We start from the raw sequence: 14,693 nt of genomic DNA on the forward strand, positions 1-14,693 counted from the left end.
CGGAAACAGAAAGAAAAAAGCTGAATTTCAAAGAGTTGAACACAGCTCCATTCATTTTCAATGAGAAAAAAATGGCAGAAAAAGCTAAATATCTGAAACAGCCAAAATTGCACCAATACCAAAAGTCATAGCGGTCTTGTCATTAATGAGCTGGACGTTTTGATATATGAACGGTTGAAATAGCTGAAAAATTGCGGAACGAGTTAGATGCCGAAAAACGTACGGAATAGTGAAAGAAGAATAATAGATAATAGATAATAAAGAGAAACAGGAAAACAATGGTGTGAATGCTATAAAGCATTCACACAATAATAGATAATAGATAATAAAGAGAAACAGGAAAACAATGGTGTGAATGCTTAAAAGCATTCACACAATTAGTGTCTGTGTATAACTTTAGTCTCAGTATATATAGTGATGATGTACAGATGAAAAAAGGCCTTGATTTTTGAGGAACTGGTAACATTTTTTTCTTAAAGTGCATTAAAGTCAAGAGTTCTTATATCCAGATGCAGGCAAATCTGTTGTTTGAACCCCTGTGGTAAACACAGAATAACACAAACGTCACTGAAATAACTTGAAACTGACAAAAGTAATAAAAAGAAAAAAAAAACACTAAAATGGACAAATAAAAGAGGCTTTAAAAGAAAGGCTGGTACCCATAATTTAATATTTTGTCATCCAACCTCTTGAGTCAATCACTGCAATCAGGTGATTTCTGTAACTCTCTCTAAGACTTCTGCACCTGTCCGCAGGTGTTTTGTCCCACTCCTCCTGAACAAACTGCTCCATCTGTCTCAAGTTTAAAGGGTTCCTTCTCCAGATGTTTCAGCTCCTTCCACAGATGTTGAACAGGATTTAGATCAGGGCTCAAAAGGTCATTTCAGAATGGTCCGATGTTTGGTTCTGAGCCATTCTTGGTGTTTTTAGCTGTGAGTTTTGGGTCATTATCCTGTTGGAGGACCCATGACCTGAGACCGAGACAAAGCTTTCTAACACTGAGCAGCACATTTTGCTCCAGAATTTCAAGGTATTTCAAAGTATTCTTTAAAACAGGAGAAAAAGGCTCAGAGACACTGGTTGTTGACTGCTTTGTACCTTTGTTTCGTATTTTATTGGTTATATCTAATTTTAGAATTCACCAACAATGCATGTCATTTATTAAATAAACTAATTGCAAAGTCAATATTTGCCTAGAAAATGAACTTTATCCCCCAAAACACATTTCAACTTAATTGCAGCCCTGCCTTAAAAGGACCAGCTAACATCGTTTCAGTGATTGCTCCATTAACACAGGTGTGGGTGTTGATGAGGACAGGGCTGGAGATCAATCTGTCATGATTAAGTAAGAATGACACCACTGGACACTTTAAAAGGAGGCTGGTGCTTGGCATCATTGTTTCTCTTCTGTGAACCATGGTTATCTCTAAAGAAACACGTGCAGTCATCATTGCACTGCACAAAAATGGCCTAACAGGGAAGAGTATCGCAGCTAGAAAGATTGCACCTCAGTCAACAATCTATTGCATCATCAAGAACTTCAAGGAGAGAGGTTCCATTGTTGCCAAAAAGGCTCCAGGGTGCCCAAGAAAGACCAGCAAGCGCCAGGACCATCTCTTAAAAGTGTTTCAGGTGTGGGATCGAGCTACCAGCAGTGCAGAGCTTGCTCAGGAATGGCAGCAGGCAGATGTGAGTGCATCTGCACGCACTGTGAGGCAGAGACTCCTGGAGCAAGGCCTGGTCTCAAGGAGGGCGGCCAAGAAGCCACTTCTCTCCAGGAAAACATCAGGGACAGACTGATATTCTGCTAAAGGTACAGGGAGTGGACTGCTGAGGACTGGGGTAAAGTCATTTTCTCTGATGAATCCCCTTTCCGATTGTTTGGGACATCTGGAAAACAGCTTTTTCGGAGAAGACGAGGTGAGCGCTACCACCAGTCTTGTCTCATGCCAACTGTAAAGCATCCTGAAACCAATTATGTGTGGGGTTGCTTCTCAGCCAAGGGAGTCTGCTCTCTCACAGTCTTTCCTAAAAACACAGCTATGTATAAAGAATGGTACCAGAATGTCCTCCGAGAGCAACTTCTCCCAACCGTCCAAGAGCAGTTTGGTGATGAACAATGCCTTTTCCAGCATGATGGGGCACCTTGCCAATAAGCAAAGGTGATAACTAACTGGCTCAGGGAACAAAACACAGAGATTTTGGGTCCATGGCCTGGAAACTCCCCAGATCTTAATCCCATTGAAAACTTGTGGTCAATCATCAAGAGACGGGTGGACAAACAAAAACCTAGGAATTCTGACAAAATGCAAGCATTGATTGTGCAAGAATGGACTGCTATCAGTCAGGATTTGGTCCAGAAGTTGATTGAGAGCATGCCAGGGAGAATTGCAGAGGTCCTGAAGAAAAGGGGTCAACACTGCAAATATTGACTTGCTGCATTAACTCATTCTAACTGTCAATAAAAGGTTTTGTTACTCATAATATGATTGCAATTGTATTTCTGTATGTGATGAAAACATCTGACACACACACATGAAAACCAGAGGGCAGCAGATCATGTGAAAATATAATATTTGTGTCATTCTCAAAACTTTTGGCCATGACTGTACTTTCTAAAACTAGAAATAATGTGTTGACACACTTCTTTTCATGTTTTTATGAAATAAAGCACATTGAACCTCCTTTTTCAATTTACTGTACAACCATCTAACAGTTCTGTTTTGGCCCCAAACAGAAACTTTGAAGTATGAGAAAATTAGTTCTTTCATTCTGATTCTACAAATTTGGAAGAATCTCAACGTCTCATACAATAAAGCACAACTGACTCCTTTTGAAGCATCTGTTTAACCTCGTGGATCACTGGTGGCACACAAGCTCCCTCTAAAGCAGTGCCGTCCAACCCTGGTCCTGGAGGGTCACTATCCTGCATGTTTAAGGTGTTTCTCTGCTTTGACACTCCTGATTTGAGTGACTGAAACAACTAAACCTGCAGGACAGCGTCTCTCCAGGACCAGGATTGGACACCACTGCTCTAATGGAACACAAGAGTTAACATGCAGTGGCATTTATTCTGATCTTGGCATAAAGTGATCACTGATGTTCTTGTTTTGTGTGTGGCCAGAGACTTGTTTTGAGAATGTTGAATTAAAAATGTTTCACATCAGTCAGAATGGTGGTGTCTGTGGACCTCAACATGTTCAGAAGTGGTGCTTGTAGACCTTGAGAACTACAAGTGCGATCCATTCAGGTGGATTTATGTCCACTTCTAGACAAATGTTAAAGACCATCACAGCTACGGGTTCTAAGAAGAACTTGGAGCCACTCCTCAAGGACAGAATAGTTTTGAAAAAGAACTTGTTCTTACATTTCTTGAGGAAGAACGGACGATCCCCCTGGTTGGCTTGTTCTCTCTGCTGCCTCTTGAACTGCAGTTCTCTCTCCCTCTGCTGCTCTCGGCTCAGTCTTGCTCGCTCCTGGTTTTCCTGCCCAAAATCACAGTCAAAGCATTTAAAAATTAACCTCTTCCATGAGAACCGATCAGCCACCCTTCTCTTTGAATCTAAAAATGGAAAGTTTTGTAAAATGCTGGGATCCAGCAGGTGACCCCTTTGTTGTGTCCGCCAAGGTTCACATTTGTTTCTTTGTCTGTCTGTTAACAAGATTACATAAAAACTAATAATGAACCAGTTTGCAAAGACCAGTTTAAAGTCAGTGTTACCAAATGAAAAAAATATATGTACCGTATTTTCCGCACTATAGGGCACAACACTGAATTATAAGACACACTGTCAAAGAATGGTCCATTTTCTAATTTTTGACATATATAAGGCGAATCATCATTTTTGTGATTTGGCACGGACCGCGTGCGCCAGGCTCTATTCAAAATGGATATTTTGGTGCTCTAGTGGAGCTGGTTCGCATGTATCAGCATTTATATGACCCATCTATGAGAGATCACAAAGATAATCAAATGGTTCAAAACTCAGGGAAGAATACTGCACCGATGTAAGCTTCAAGTATAAACGCCTAAACCGCTCACTCAGGTCCGCACGCCGTGTACGGAGCCCTGTGCAACTATAACGGAGCCTTAACGCTGCAAGCGGTGCGGCTTTGTAGTTTACCAAAAACATTACAACTTCTTACATATATAAGGTGCTATAGATTATCAGGCGCACTGTCGTTTTTTGAGAAAATTAAAGGTTTTTAAGTGCGCTTTATAGTCCGGAAAATACAGTAAACTTGTAGCTTTAGATAACAAAAATCATTGTAAAGAGTGGGCAGTTCAGTCTTGAGATCCAACTTAAAATTTATCAGCTCTCAAGAACTGAAGGATGAAATTCATTCATCACAGGAACCCTTTATCATAATGTTTTCCTCTGAATAAGGAGGAAAACAAATTTGTCTTTAAGGTTTTATTACAACATTAAAACTCAATTTAAGAAAATGGAATCAACAATAAACATTTAAGACGACAACAAAAATAAGACTAACACTAAGATTTTGGGGAATATTTTGTGAGGAATGACTAAGTAATTACTTTGAATGAGGATTTGTTATGATAAAATAAAGCAACAAGTAATGCTTTAATAACATAAGGTGAAATAGTGATTGTTAGTTTATCTAAACCAAAAGTGTCCTCTAAACAGAATGTTTGGATTTTAGGATTAATGTTTTCAGTTTCTTATTCATGCAAGAATTTGGACATTTTAAACTATTTTGGTAAACAGTTCACTTTCAAATTTGGTCAGAAGATGTTATTAATTCTGTCAGGTTGTCCAGTTAGTTTTAATAAAACATCAGATTGGAAATAGATGTTATTTATCAATTTGCATCAGGTAAAATGAAATAGCCAGAACCAGAATTGCTTCTTCTTTTATCTTTTTTGGTGGCTCACAAACAAACTAAAAAAATACATAATTTTGGGAATTCTAACCAACCTAAAACAGGAAAGCTTTATTCTTATTTAATGTCAGTAAGGGGAAAAGATGGTTCTGTGTCTATTGGTACATTGTATGTAAACATCTATTTATAGATAGAAGTTTTACTATCACAACCTTTTGGGAATGTGTTGTAGAATTAGTAAAAGGTGAGGCTGAGCTGGTTCAGACATGAGCAGAGGAGGGACTGAACATATTGATTATGAGCTGTCAGGGTGGAGAAAAGGAGGAAGACAACAGAGAAGGTTCATGGATGTAGTGAAGGAGGAAATGTAGAGGGCTGTTTTGACAGAAGAGGAGGCTGGGATAGAGTGAGATGGAGGCAGATGATCTACTGCGGAGACCTCTAAAGGCAACAGCTGAAAAAAGCAGTTTTTGGTAGTAGTGGTTACTGTTATGCACAACTGGATGCATATTGACATAATAAGTTCTCAAGACAAAACATGAAATATATTATGTTCAAAAGTGTTAGTTAGATTCATTGTACTTTAATTACTTCTTTGCATTTTCTTGTCAAAACTGATTTGACATTGTAACATAACTTATGTTGACTGGATTTACTTTGAAGGGTCATTGTGTGGCAATCACTGCAGAGCAAAGGTGATATAAGACAAACTGCACTTCCTGCACTTGCCTTTGTTGTGAAGGCATGTAACCATGATTACGGTAGAGAAAAAGGTTAGAAAGGTAAGAATAGTTATAGACTAATTATAGACTAAAAGCACAGTAGTGTAGAGGTTTGTTGATTAGATTGCTGATAAATTAAAAATATAATGATTTAGAAGAGATATATTGAAGATATAATGGTCTAGAATTGTTAAGAAGTTTAGTTAAAGTTTCACATAGAGTCTAAATCTAAAGTTCAGAAGTTAGAAGGTTGCCCACCTGTGTGTGCGCACAGTGTTCAGTCTGAGTCTGTCCACCCAGGCTGTGGTTGAGACCACAATTACTGTGAGATGTGCATGTGAACTGGTGTTTATAGGCCATGTGTGCACAGTGTGGGTCCAGTGTATGTATAGGTGTGTGCACAGCGTTTCAGCTCACCATATGGGGGAAGGCAGATAAATCACCCAAAGGGAGATAAAGAGAACTGGTTGAACTTGTTAAAGTTGATGTATGAAAACATGTCATGTAATCACAAAGAAGTACAATGAAATCAGAAGTTTGTTGTTAAACACATTATCTTGTTACAGTAGTGCATTATGTGGTAGGTAATTCAGAAATCATTAAACTAGATAATTTTTTAAAAACACACCTAAAGAGATTTGAATTTTAGTCGTGTATTGTGTGAACACCTGAGTTCACAAGTCTAACACTTGGGTCGGAGGTGGATGGCATGAAGAACCACCTGAACTATACACGGTTAGAAATCTGTCAGGATAGTTGGTGGAAAGATAAAAAGAAGGCAATTGAAAGCTGCCGCCTGCAGGGAGGAGGGACTAATGTATACTATATAACCTGTCAGATAATCTGAAAAACGTCAGTCATTGTCTCTGTGCTGCAAGGCAACTGACATTTTCCTAAAAGTTGCGATGAAAAGTTGCGATTTTTTTTTACTAAAATCAATTAAAAAAAACAAATTTTAATATATAAATCAAAAATACTTACTAGTTTTGTAAGATAATTACCAACAAACATTGAAATTATCAAAAGGTGCTTTATTTGAGAACTTAGCTTAAAAACTGACATTCATGACCCTTTCTGGATTGTCCGTCGTCTGCAGCTCTCCTCACATGTTTTGCAGACACAAAGTGTTTGTCGATGCGTTTATGTTCCATGATTACACTGCAGGACATGCAAAACAGCTTCCCCCCCCACTCTCGTGCAGCTGGGGAGGAAACTGGTTTGCAACCGCAGTGAAGTTAGTTTTAAGTTGGATGTTGGATATTCGCGCTGTCTAGCTCACAGCTGACCCGAAACAGGAACGCTAATGTCGGCCAGCCGTTCTCTGCCAGCCCCATCTCTCACGCGTGGTGGTTCACTTAGGGAATGGCTGGCCGACATTTGGGTTAGCCATGAGCTAGACCCCGCCAACTCCGCAGAGCGCGAATATCCAATATCCAACTTAAAACTAACTTCACTGCGGTATTTTGCCGAAATCTTTGTGGGCAAATGTGAAGCATTAGCGCACATTTTGGCTTTGGTCGCTGCTCCCGCATGCTCCCAGCATTCTGATGTTAACAGGATGTGACGTCACATCTCTTCTTCGTGAGTTATTTGGGGTTATTTTGGTTGAAGTTGCGGGAAAGTCGCGGTGTTTTGGACAAAGTTGCGATTTCACAGAGTTTGCTTGATTTTGCGTTAATAGTTGCGATCCCAACATTGCGAAATCCTGTAGGGTCTAGTTACTACAAGCAACAAGAGACGAAAGACTCCTAAGAACAACAAACGTAGGTGAAAGGACTGATGCAGCTCCTCACCAATCTTTTCAGCAGGAACTGCAGTTTCTCCTTCCTTTGACTGTTCTTCTTCATCTTCTTCAGCCTTTTCTGGACAATCTGCACACACACAACAGATTCTACAGTTTACAGTTGAATTCAATCTATAAGAGCGCTTTTCTAAATTCAGACAGCAGATTTTAGTTTGCTCACTTCTTTTTCTTTGTGTTTGATGTCATTAATGAACTTGTATGTCTTCTCAAAAATTTCCGGTTTGTATTCCCCAGACAGGTCGTCAAATCGAGGATCTCTCTTTGCCTAAAAGAAAAACAAACAGGTGTCAAAGTAAATGCTAAAGGCTGGATATGTAGTGTTGTAAATGCAAAGAAAAAAAAAAAAGATTCTCCACACTCACTGCTTTCTTGGCAGGAACAACTTGACGTAAGAAAGGCGCTGGCTTTTTAGCAGAGATCTCCATTGGCCTGAAATGACAAACACACTCTCCAATAACCTGAATCACGTAGAAGCTGAGCTTCATTTTTAAGATCTTAATGATGAAGATGAACCACAGACCTGTTCTTGTTCAGTCGTTTCTTCTTGCTGGCATCCCAACTCTTTTTGCTTCCATAAGCAATCTCGTTGTAAACTTTGGTTCCCACCTGATTCTGCAGCTTCATGATGTCCTCAAATGACATGTTGGACAGTTCTGAGCAAGGTAGAGTACATAGTGTAGACGTTAATTGGAAAACTCTTACAATTATTTTTTTATGAAGTTCTCACTAGCAAGGTGAACAAATTAGGAAGAAAACATTGAAGTGTGTGTTTTATTGCTTTAAGAATGAATTGTTCACATAAATACATTATTCTTGGATTCTATCAGAAGTTGAGGATTGTTTTCAAGTTTACAAGGAAGAGAATTATTATCCTCCCCAACTCTGGTTCATCCTTTGGTTGAATTCAGGCAGAATTCAACCAAAAGAATTGGTTCCAGCTGCCTGAAGGTTCATCTGTTCAAAAATTTATACACGAGTATAAACACCATCTGAATGAACTGCTGTCATACTGCTCAGGAAGGAAGGTTCTGTGTTCCTGAGATGAACGTGTTTTAGTGTGAAATGTGTGAATTAACCCCAAAACAAAAGCAGAAGACCTTGTGAAGATGCTGCTGAAGCTGAGAGTCATTATGCACAGAGAACTTACTGATGTTATGGTGACAATTAAATTTTCATATATTGTGCAAACCAACACAAGAATTAGCCTTAACTGCACTAAAGATTCAGTGTGTCACCACTGTACAAACAATCATCCCTGAGTGGCTGCACACAACCAACAGAACATGTTCTTCAGAATAGAAATGTACTACAGAAGAAAACCACTATTAAAGCTAATGTTGACCTGTGTGAAAGCACAAGAAAACTTGACTTCTTGTTTAAAATTCAAAATTCACTCAATTTTTGATTCTATTTTGAATTAATGTGTGTCTGAGGAGTTCAGGTGGACTCTGTGACCCCAAAAAGGTTGTCCAAGGTTGTCTTTATTCCTATTTTTTGCAGAATTAACAAATATTTACACAGAGCTTTGAGAAGTGATAATATATAAACATTCAGTCTCACCTTTTCTGACATCTTCTTTAGTTTGGATCTCACCGACACCGCCAATATCATCAGGGTCTTCATCATCATCCTTCAGGTCGTCCTCAGAGGTTTCACCACTTTCACCCACTTCCTCCTGGCCATCTGATCTTTCTTCGTCTTCACTACCCTCATCCGAGTCGTCATTACTACCATCTGATTCTTCCTCAGCTTCCTCCTCTTCATCACTGCATTCCTCCTCTCCCTCTTCTTGGTGGTCCAGCTCCTCAGTCCCTCCCCTTGCGTCCTCTCTCTTGGTGAGCAGGGCAAAGTTCTTCTCCACATCAGAATCATCATCATCGCTGCTGCTCGCCACAGTCCTCCGTTTTGGAACCAGCGGTTCCCGCCTCGTCTTCTCTTTGCTCTTCATCTTCAATTATGTTCTTCTGGAAGATGCAGAAAACTTTTAAAAATACAAATACAGTAAAAATAATAATAATAAATACAGAACATTTTCCTCAGGAAAATAGAGCACTTATGTGTTACTAAATAAAAACCAGGTTCCCCACACTGTTTTCATTCAGATATTCCATACTTGTATCAATTTTTGAAGCACATTTTGAAATCAAAATGGATGTAAATTTACTGTAATTTAGTATGTTTCTGCAATAGTGCTGTTTATTTTATATTTATGTCTAAAGAATTTTTTCCCTCTTTTTTTATTTTTGTTCAAGATTTATTTGTCTTTTCAATCCACCTTGTATAGATAATCAACTACCTAGTGAAAGAGATATTTATACTTAAATACTGCTTTGTTTTATTTTAAGTTTTATGCTTAGGCAACATATTTTTGGATTAGAAACTTAGTCACCTTACATACAAATTTTTAATCTTCTCTGTTTTTTCATACATGTTAAACGATGTCATTGTATTTTATTAATAACACTACAAACAGTATTAACTCACAATACAAAATGATCTGTGTTCCCTATTTCCTTTTAGCTGTTAATATTTGTCTTTTAAAAAATGCAATAGGTATTAAGAGTCTGGAAACACCAATGTTTTTACAAACTTTTTCGTTTTTCCATATTTATCCAGACTTCGTAAATACTCACATTAAATTCCAAATTTTTCACAAATTTGGACCCTAAAACAAACTATCAGTGAGACATAAATTGTTGCAATGAACAAAATATTACACATACTTCATCTTAATGCGTTTATTAAGCAGTTTTGCCCTCAATGAATGACAGTCTAGCCTGATGCTAACTGATGCTAGCTGTTAACCACCGTGTTTACCTGAACTACAAATTCAAAGTTAAACTCAAATCAAAAGTTATTGACATGTTGAGGCAGATTTTTCCCCCACCCGATAATGGTTGTAGATAAATATCTTGGGCAATAATAGACTCACTTGTGATCGACATCACATATATACAAAGTGACAGTCTAATTCTTACAATAAAATTATGTCTACGTTGTATTCTATAAACGTCATAAACATTACAAACAAGTCCTATTTACTGTTTTTCTGCGAGTGACATTATGTCATATTAAATTCAATGTCTTAGTTTTAAAAACTGCTATTCCGTTGTTTTTTACAGTCGGTCAACACATAAAAAAATCACTTTTTAAATGTTTTATTGAACACGACGTCGCGCCGTCTTCTAACCAAAGGAGCAAATCTTTTCATCTCTGACGACTCACACCGCTTCGTAACTGAGGTTAAATTTGTTCTACCTGAATATAGGGATGTTGTTAAGGATTTATTTCGCTGAACTCCATTATTATCCACGTGTGTCCATGTCTCCTGCAGAGATCTTCTTCTTTTTTCTTTTATATTATGGCGGATTGCAAGCAACTTTAAGGTGCATACCGCCACCTACTGTACACGAGTGTGTAGCAACATTTCTTTACATCTCTTAAATTCTATTTATTAATCTTGTATTTTTAAGAAAAATAAATAATGCTTTCCTTAGTCTAAAAATATCCTTTATGTTTCCATCATTTCCTAATATTCCTTTAAGACTCCATTCTTGACCTGTCCTTCTAACTATTCTTTTCAAATTCTCCCTTTCAGATTCATATATTCTACAGTCCATTAATATATGTTCTACATTTTCTTTCTCACCACATCCTTCACATTTATCATTGTTTTTCTTCCCTATTAAATATAAGGTGTCATTTAAATAGGTGTGGCCTACTCTTAATCTTGTCATAATTACTTCTTCCCTTCTGTTTCTCTCATTAATATTTGTAGTTAATACTGACTTTTGCACTTTATATAATCTTCTCCCTTTCTTATCTTCATTCCACCTTTTTTGCCATTCTTCTATTTCTTTATTTTTAATACGTGATTTCCCTTCTCCTTTCCCAAAAGGAATTCTAATTGTTATTGCCATTTCTAAGGCCCTTTTTGCTAATTTATCTGCTTTTTCATTTCCTTTAACCCCTTCATGAGCTGGTACCCAGCAAAAAATCCTGCAGAGGTCACTCCCGGAAGTTCGATAAAGCAATTTCCGCCTTCAAAGTAAAAGTCCCATCGACCGCAATTGTTCAGTCAAAAGTTTATCAGAGCATTGTGGAAGAAGAATATTTTTTATGTAACTTTCTTGTCATATTAGGGAAGTTTTATATTCGTGAAGTGTTCACAAAGTTTTAAAATCTACACGTTTTTTCTGCTTTTTTAAATTAATTTTAGAACACCATCTACCAAAAGTAATAGAAAGGTTGTTAAAACAGCTGCTCTGTGCTCCAAATTTGATATCTTAGTGCAATATTTTTGTAGTACATATGGATATGCGTTTATTCAACCTATTTGTACTCTGTCTTACCTGCTTTTATTGTGTACTTACATTGGTTGTTCCTAATGTTAAACAACAGTAAAAGGCAATTCACTTCAATTGTAGTACCAATTAAACTTGTATTTTTTATAATAAATAAAGTTTGTTTTAAAAAAAAATGCTCAGACCGTTTTGCTGGTTTGGATTGTATGTATTTTTTAATTTGACCTGATGCGAAGGCCTCTTGAAATCCTAGTGCTTCTTTTATTATAACCTGGGTATAGCCAGGATGACAGAGGTTGACAGCCAACACCCCTGCCCACAACCCTCAGCCCCTGTTGAGGTAAGGATTTTCACCTGCATTCTTCTGCCTTTACCTCACCTGAGTTGGTTGATGGAAAGAGACCGGGAGGAGACAATACCTTAAATTTAAAGTTTTATTTTACCAAAAGCAGAGAAAAAACACCAGTTATTACAAAGATAAAATAAACCAAATGCATTTGGGAGACAATCATGAAATAAAATGTGGGAAAACACATCACCTCAAAGTGTCAGCAAAGTGCCCCAAAGATTGTCTGAGGAAACAAAGGATGTTCTCTGGTTTTTACTACTTGGCCCCCCTCCTCCTCCCGAGGGTGGATCACTGCCTCCCTCAATAAGTCATTGGCCTCCCTTCTCTGGAGGTCAAAGGGCAACACCTTCCCCCTTCCTGGCTTAATTTCACTTTACACAATTTTAACATAAAATTTAGTAGTAAGTTCTATGAGTTAATAGCAGCAGAAACTAGCTTGTCTTACCTGTGATCCATCTGAGATGCAGCAGAGCATTGGGTGTTTCCCTGGGGTGGCGGTGGGTCTAGCACGCGGATGAGGGTGATGCAGCTGCCAGCACTAAGTTACAAACACAACAACTCTCTATAGGTTTACTGTCTGTTGCCTACAGCAGAAGTGAGTTTATCAGTCGTCAAACTGTTTTCGGTTTTATGTGAAAAAGGTCTATATGTCAGGATTTGGGTTTTTGTATTCAGTTTATTGCTTTTATTGTCTTCATGTTTCAGTTTGAGTTTATTGTTTATTTTATTCAGTTATCTTTGTTAGCCTTGTCTTAGTCCAGTTTTTGTTCCACATGTCTTTGTTTCCTGTCATCATTCACTTCTCCTCAGTCAGTCTCTTGTTTTCCTGCCACGCCCATCTTCACCTGATCCTAGCTGTTATCACTCACCTGTGCCCACTTCACCTAATTACCTGTTTGAAAATCCTCCACTCACGGTTGGTTCATTGTCGCTTCATGTGCTGTCTGATTGTCCCTCTCGTCTTGTTTCTCAGGTTTGCTTGTGTCTCAATTTTGGGTTTTGTTATGTTTGGTTTTACTGCCATGTCAGCATTTTTTCATAAATTAGTTTCTTTTGTTCGTTCAGAGAGGCCATGGAAAAAGACTTCCGCACGGCTTTGAGGCAATTCTGGTCCACCATACAGAGTTTCAGGAGGGGAAAGCAGTGCAGCACCAACACTGTTTATAGTCGGGGTGGGGTGTGTGTGGGGGTGGGCGGGGTTGACCTCGATTCGGGTTGTTGTGGGTCGGTGGGCGGAATACTTCGAAAACCTCCTCAATTCCACCAGTACATCTTCCATTGAGGAGGCGGAGCCTGGAGACTTTGGATCGGGCTCTCCAATCTCCGGTGCTGAGGTCACCAAAGTGGTTAAAAAGCTCCTGGATGGCAATTCTCCGGGGGTGGATGAGATTCGCCCGGAGTTCCTTAAGGCTCTGAATGTTGTAGGGTTGTGTTGGCTAACGTGACTTTGCAATATTGCGTGGACATCGGGGGCAGTTCCCCTGGATTGGCAGAACGGGGTGGTGGTCCCCTTATTCAAAAAAGGGAACTGGAGAGTGTGTTCAAACCACAGTGTGGTTCACTTTGTTCCTGCCTTGGAAGGAGGAACATCTTATCCTGCTCTCTCCCGTCCTAATTTGACAGTAGCTATTATAAGCTATGTAATGGGAAAAATACTGTTTCAGTTATTCTTGCTGCATGTGACCACCATAATTTAGTTTAGTTAGGAATGCCTTTATTCTTATCCCTATAGGGTGCCAGGATGTATGTGTTATCTGGTCCTTTTGTTTCCCCTTGACCCCTCCTAACTGTATGGAAATTTACCAGGATGTGCCTACAAGCCTATAGTAGCGTTTCTCAACGGGGACGGTACTGCCCCCTGGGGGGCGTTGAGAGGATGACGGGGGGACTGGCAGCAATATTTTCAAAAAGGGGGCGTTGATATTCTTTTGGGGGGCGTTTGCTTAAAGGTAAAGTTTACACAAAAGATTCACAACAATATCAGTTTAAACTTTGAACTACTTGCAAAAATATTGTGGCCTAAAACATTAAAACCGGCACAGAACTGCAACTGTATCGATGGTGTTTCTCTTCAGCGCAGCTTCGTGCTGCCTTCAGGAGAACGGGACATCAGATTATCGTTTTTATCATTTGTCCCACATGGCAGTTACTTTGTAAACTTTGAGAAAGCAACGCTCTCTTTAGTGATATTACCCTTGGAATTATTTATTTCTCTTACATGGGTTAATTTCTCTGAAGGATACACCGTGAGCGCATTGTTATTGCATTGGTTAAACATTTACAAGACCAATATTCTGTTTTCGGACTTTCCCTGAAAGCGTCCAGCATCCAGACGCACATTAATTCCTTTCTGGACAAGATGCATTGTTGACATGACTGCGAAACACAAACCAACAAACCAAAAAAATAAAAAATAAAAAAAATATTCTAAAACCAGAGACGGCTTGACAAGTGGATCACAGCAGCTGCGTCAGCCAGTGTAACACCGGATTGATGTTGGCTAACACTGCTGCGACTTTTCTATGAAGCTTTATTTGTGTCGTTGTGAACTTTTAAAGTCTTAACATAAGTCACAATCTTTTATCAGTCTATGAATAAAAGCAGGGCTCTCAAGTTTCACGCATTGACCGTGAGACACACGCATTTTGTGAAGCGCACACGCTCACATG

The 14,693-nt window shown here is 38.8% G+C and overlaps 1 protein-coding gene across 3 annotated transcripts in view; it reads right to left on the reverse strand.

Moving 5' to 3' along the window:
• Positions 1–10,753, reverse strand: part of rrp36 (ribosomal RNA processing 36) — a 14,061-nt gene extending 3,308 nt beyond the window's left edge. The window contains exons 1-7 of one of the 3 annotated variants that reach the window (XM_017439404.3): positions 10,630–10,735; positions 8,932–9,332; positions 7,892–8,024; positions 7,734–7,800; positions 7,532–7,636; positions 7,361–7,438; positions 3,368–3,485 (exon numbers count right to left, since the gene is read on the reverse strand). In XM_017439404.3, coding sequence (XP_017294893.1) covers positions 3,368–3,485; positions 7,361–7,438; positions 7,532–7,636; positions 7,734–7,800; positions 7,892–8,024; positions 8,932–9,319 — 889 coding nt within the window. In that variant the 5' untranslated portion in view covers positions 9,320–9,332; positions 10,630–10,735. Of the gene's footprint in view, positions 1–3,367; positions 3,486–7,360; positions 7,439–7,531; positions 7,637–7,733; positions 7,801–7,891; positions 8,025–8,931; positions 9,353–10,629 lie in introns of all 3 variants that reach the window. The other 2 variants (XM_017439405.3, XM_017439403.3) reach the window with 2 other exon arrangements.
• Positions 10,754–14,693: the final 3,940 nt, after the last annotated feature.

Source organism: Kryptolebias marmoratus, linkage group LG6, assembly GCF_001649575.2.
Source record: "Kryptolebias marmoratus isolate JLee-2015 linkage group LG6, ASM164957v2, whole genome shotgun sequence".
Classification (NCBI taxonomy): Eukaryota; Metazoa; Chordata; class Actinopteri; order Cyprinodontiformes; family Rivulidae; genus Kryptolebias; species Kryptolebias marmoratus.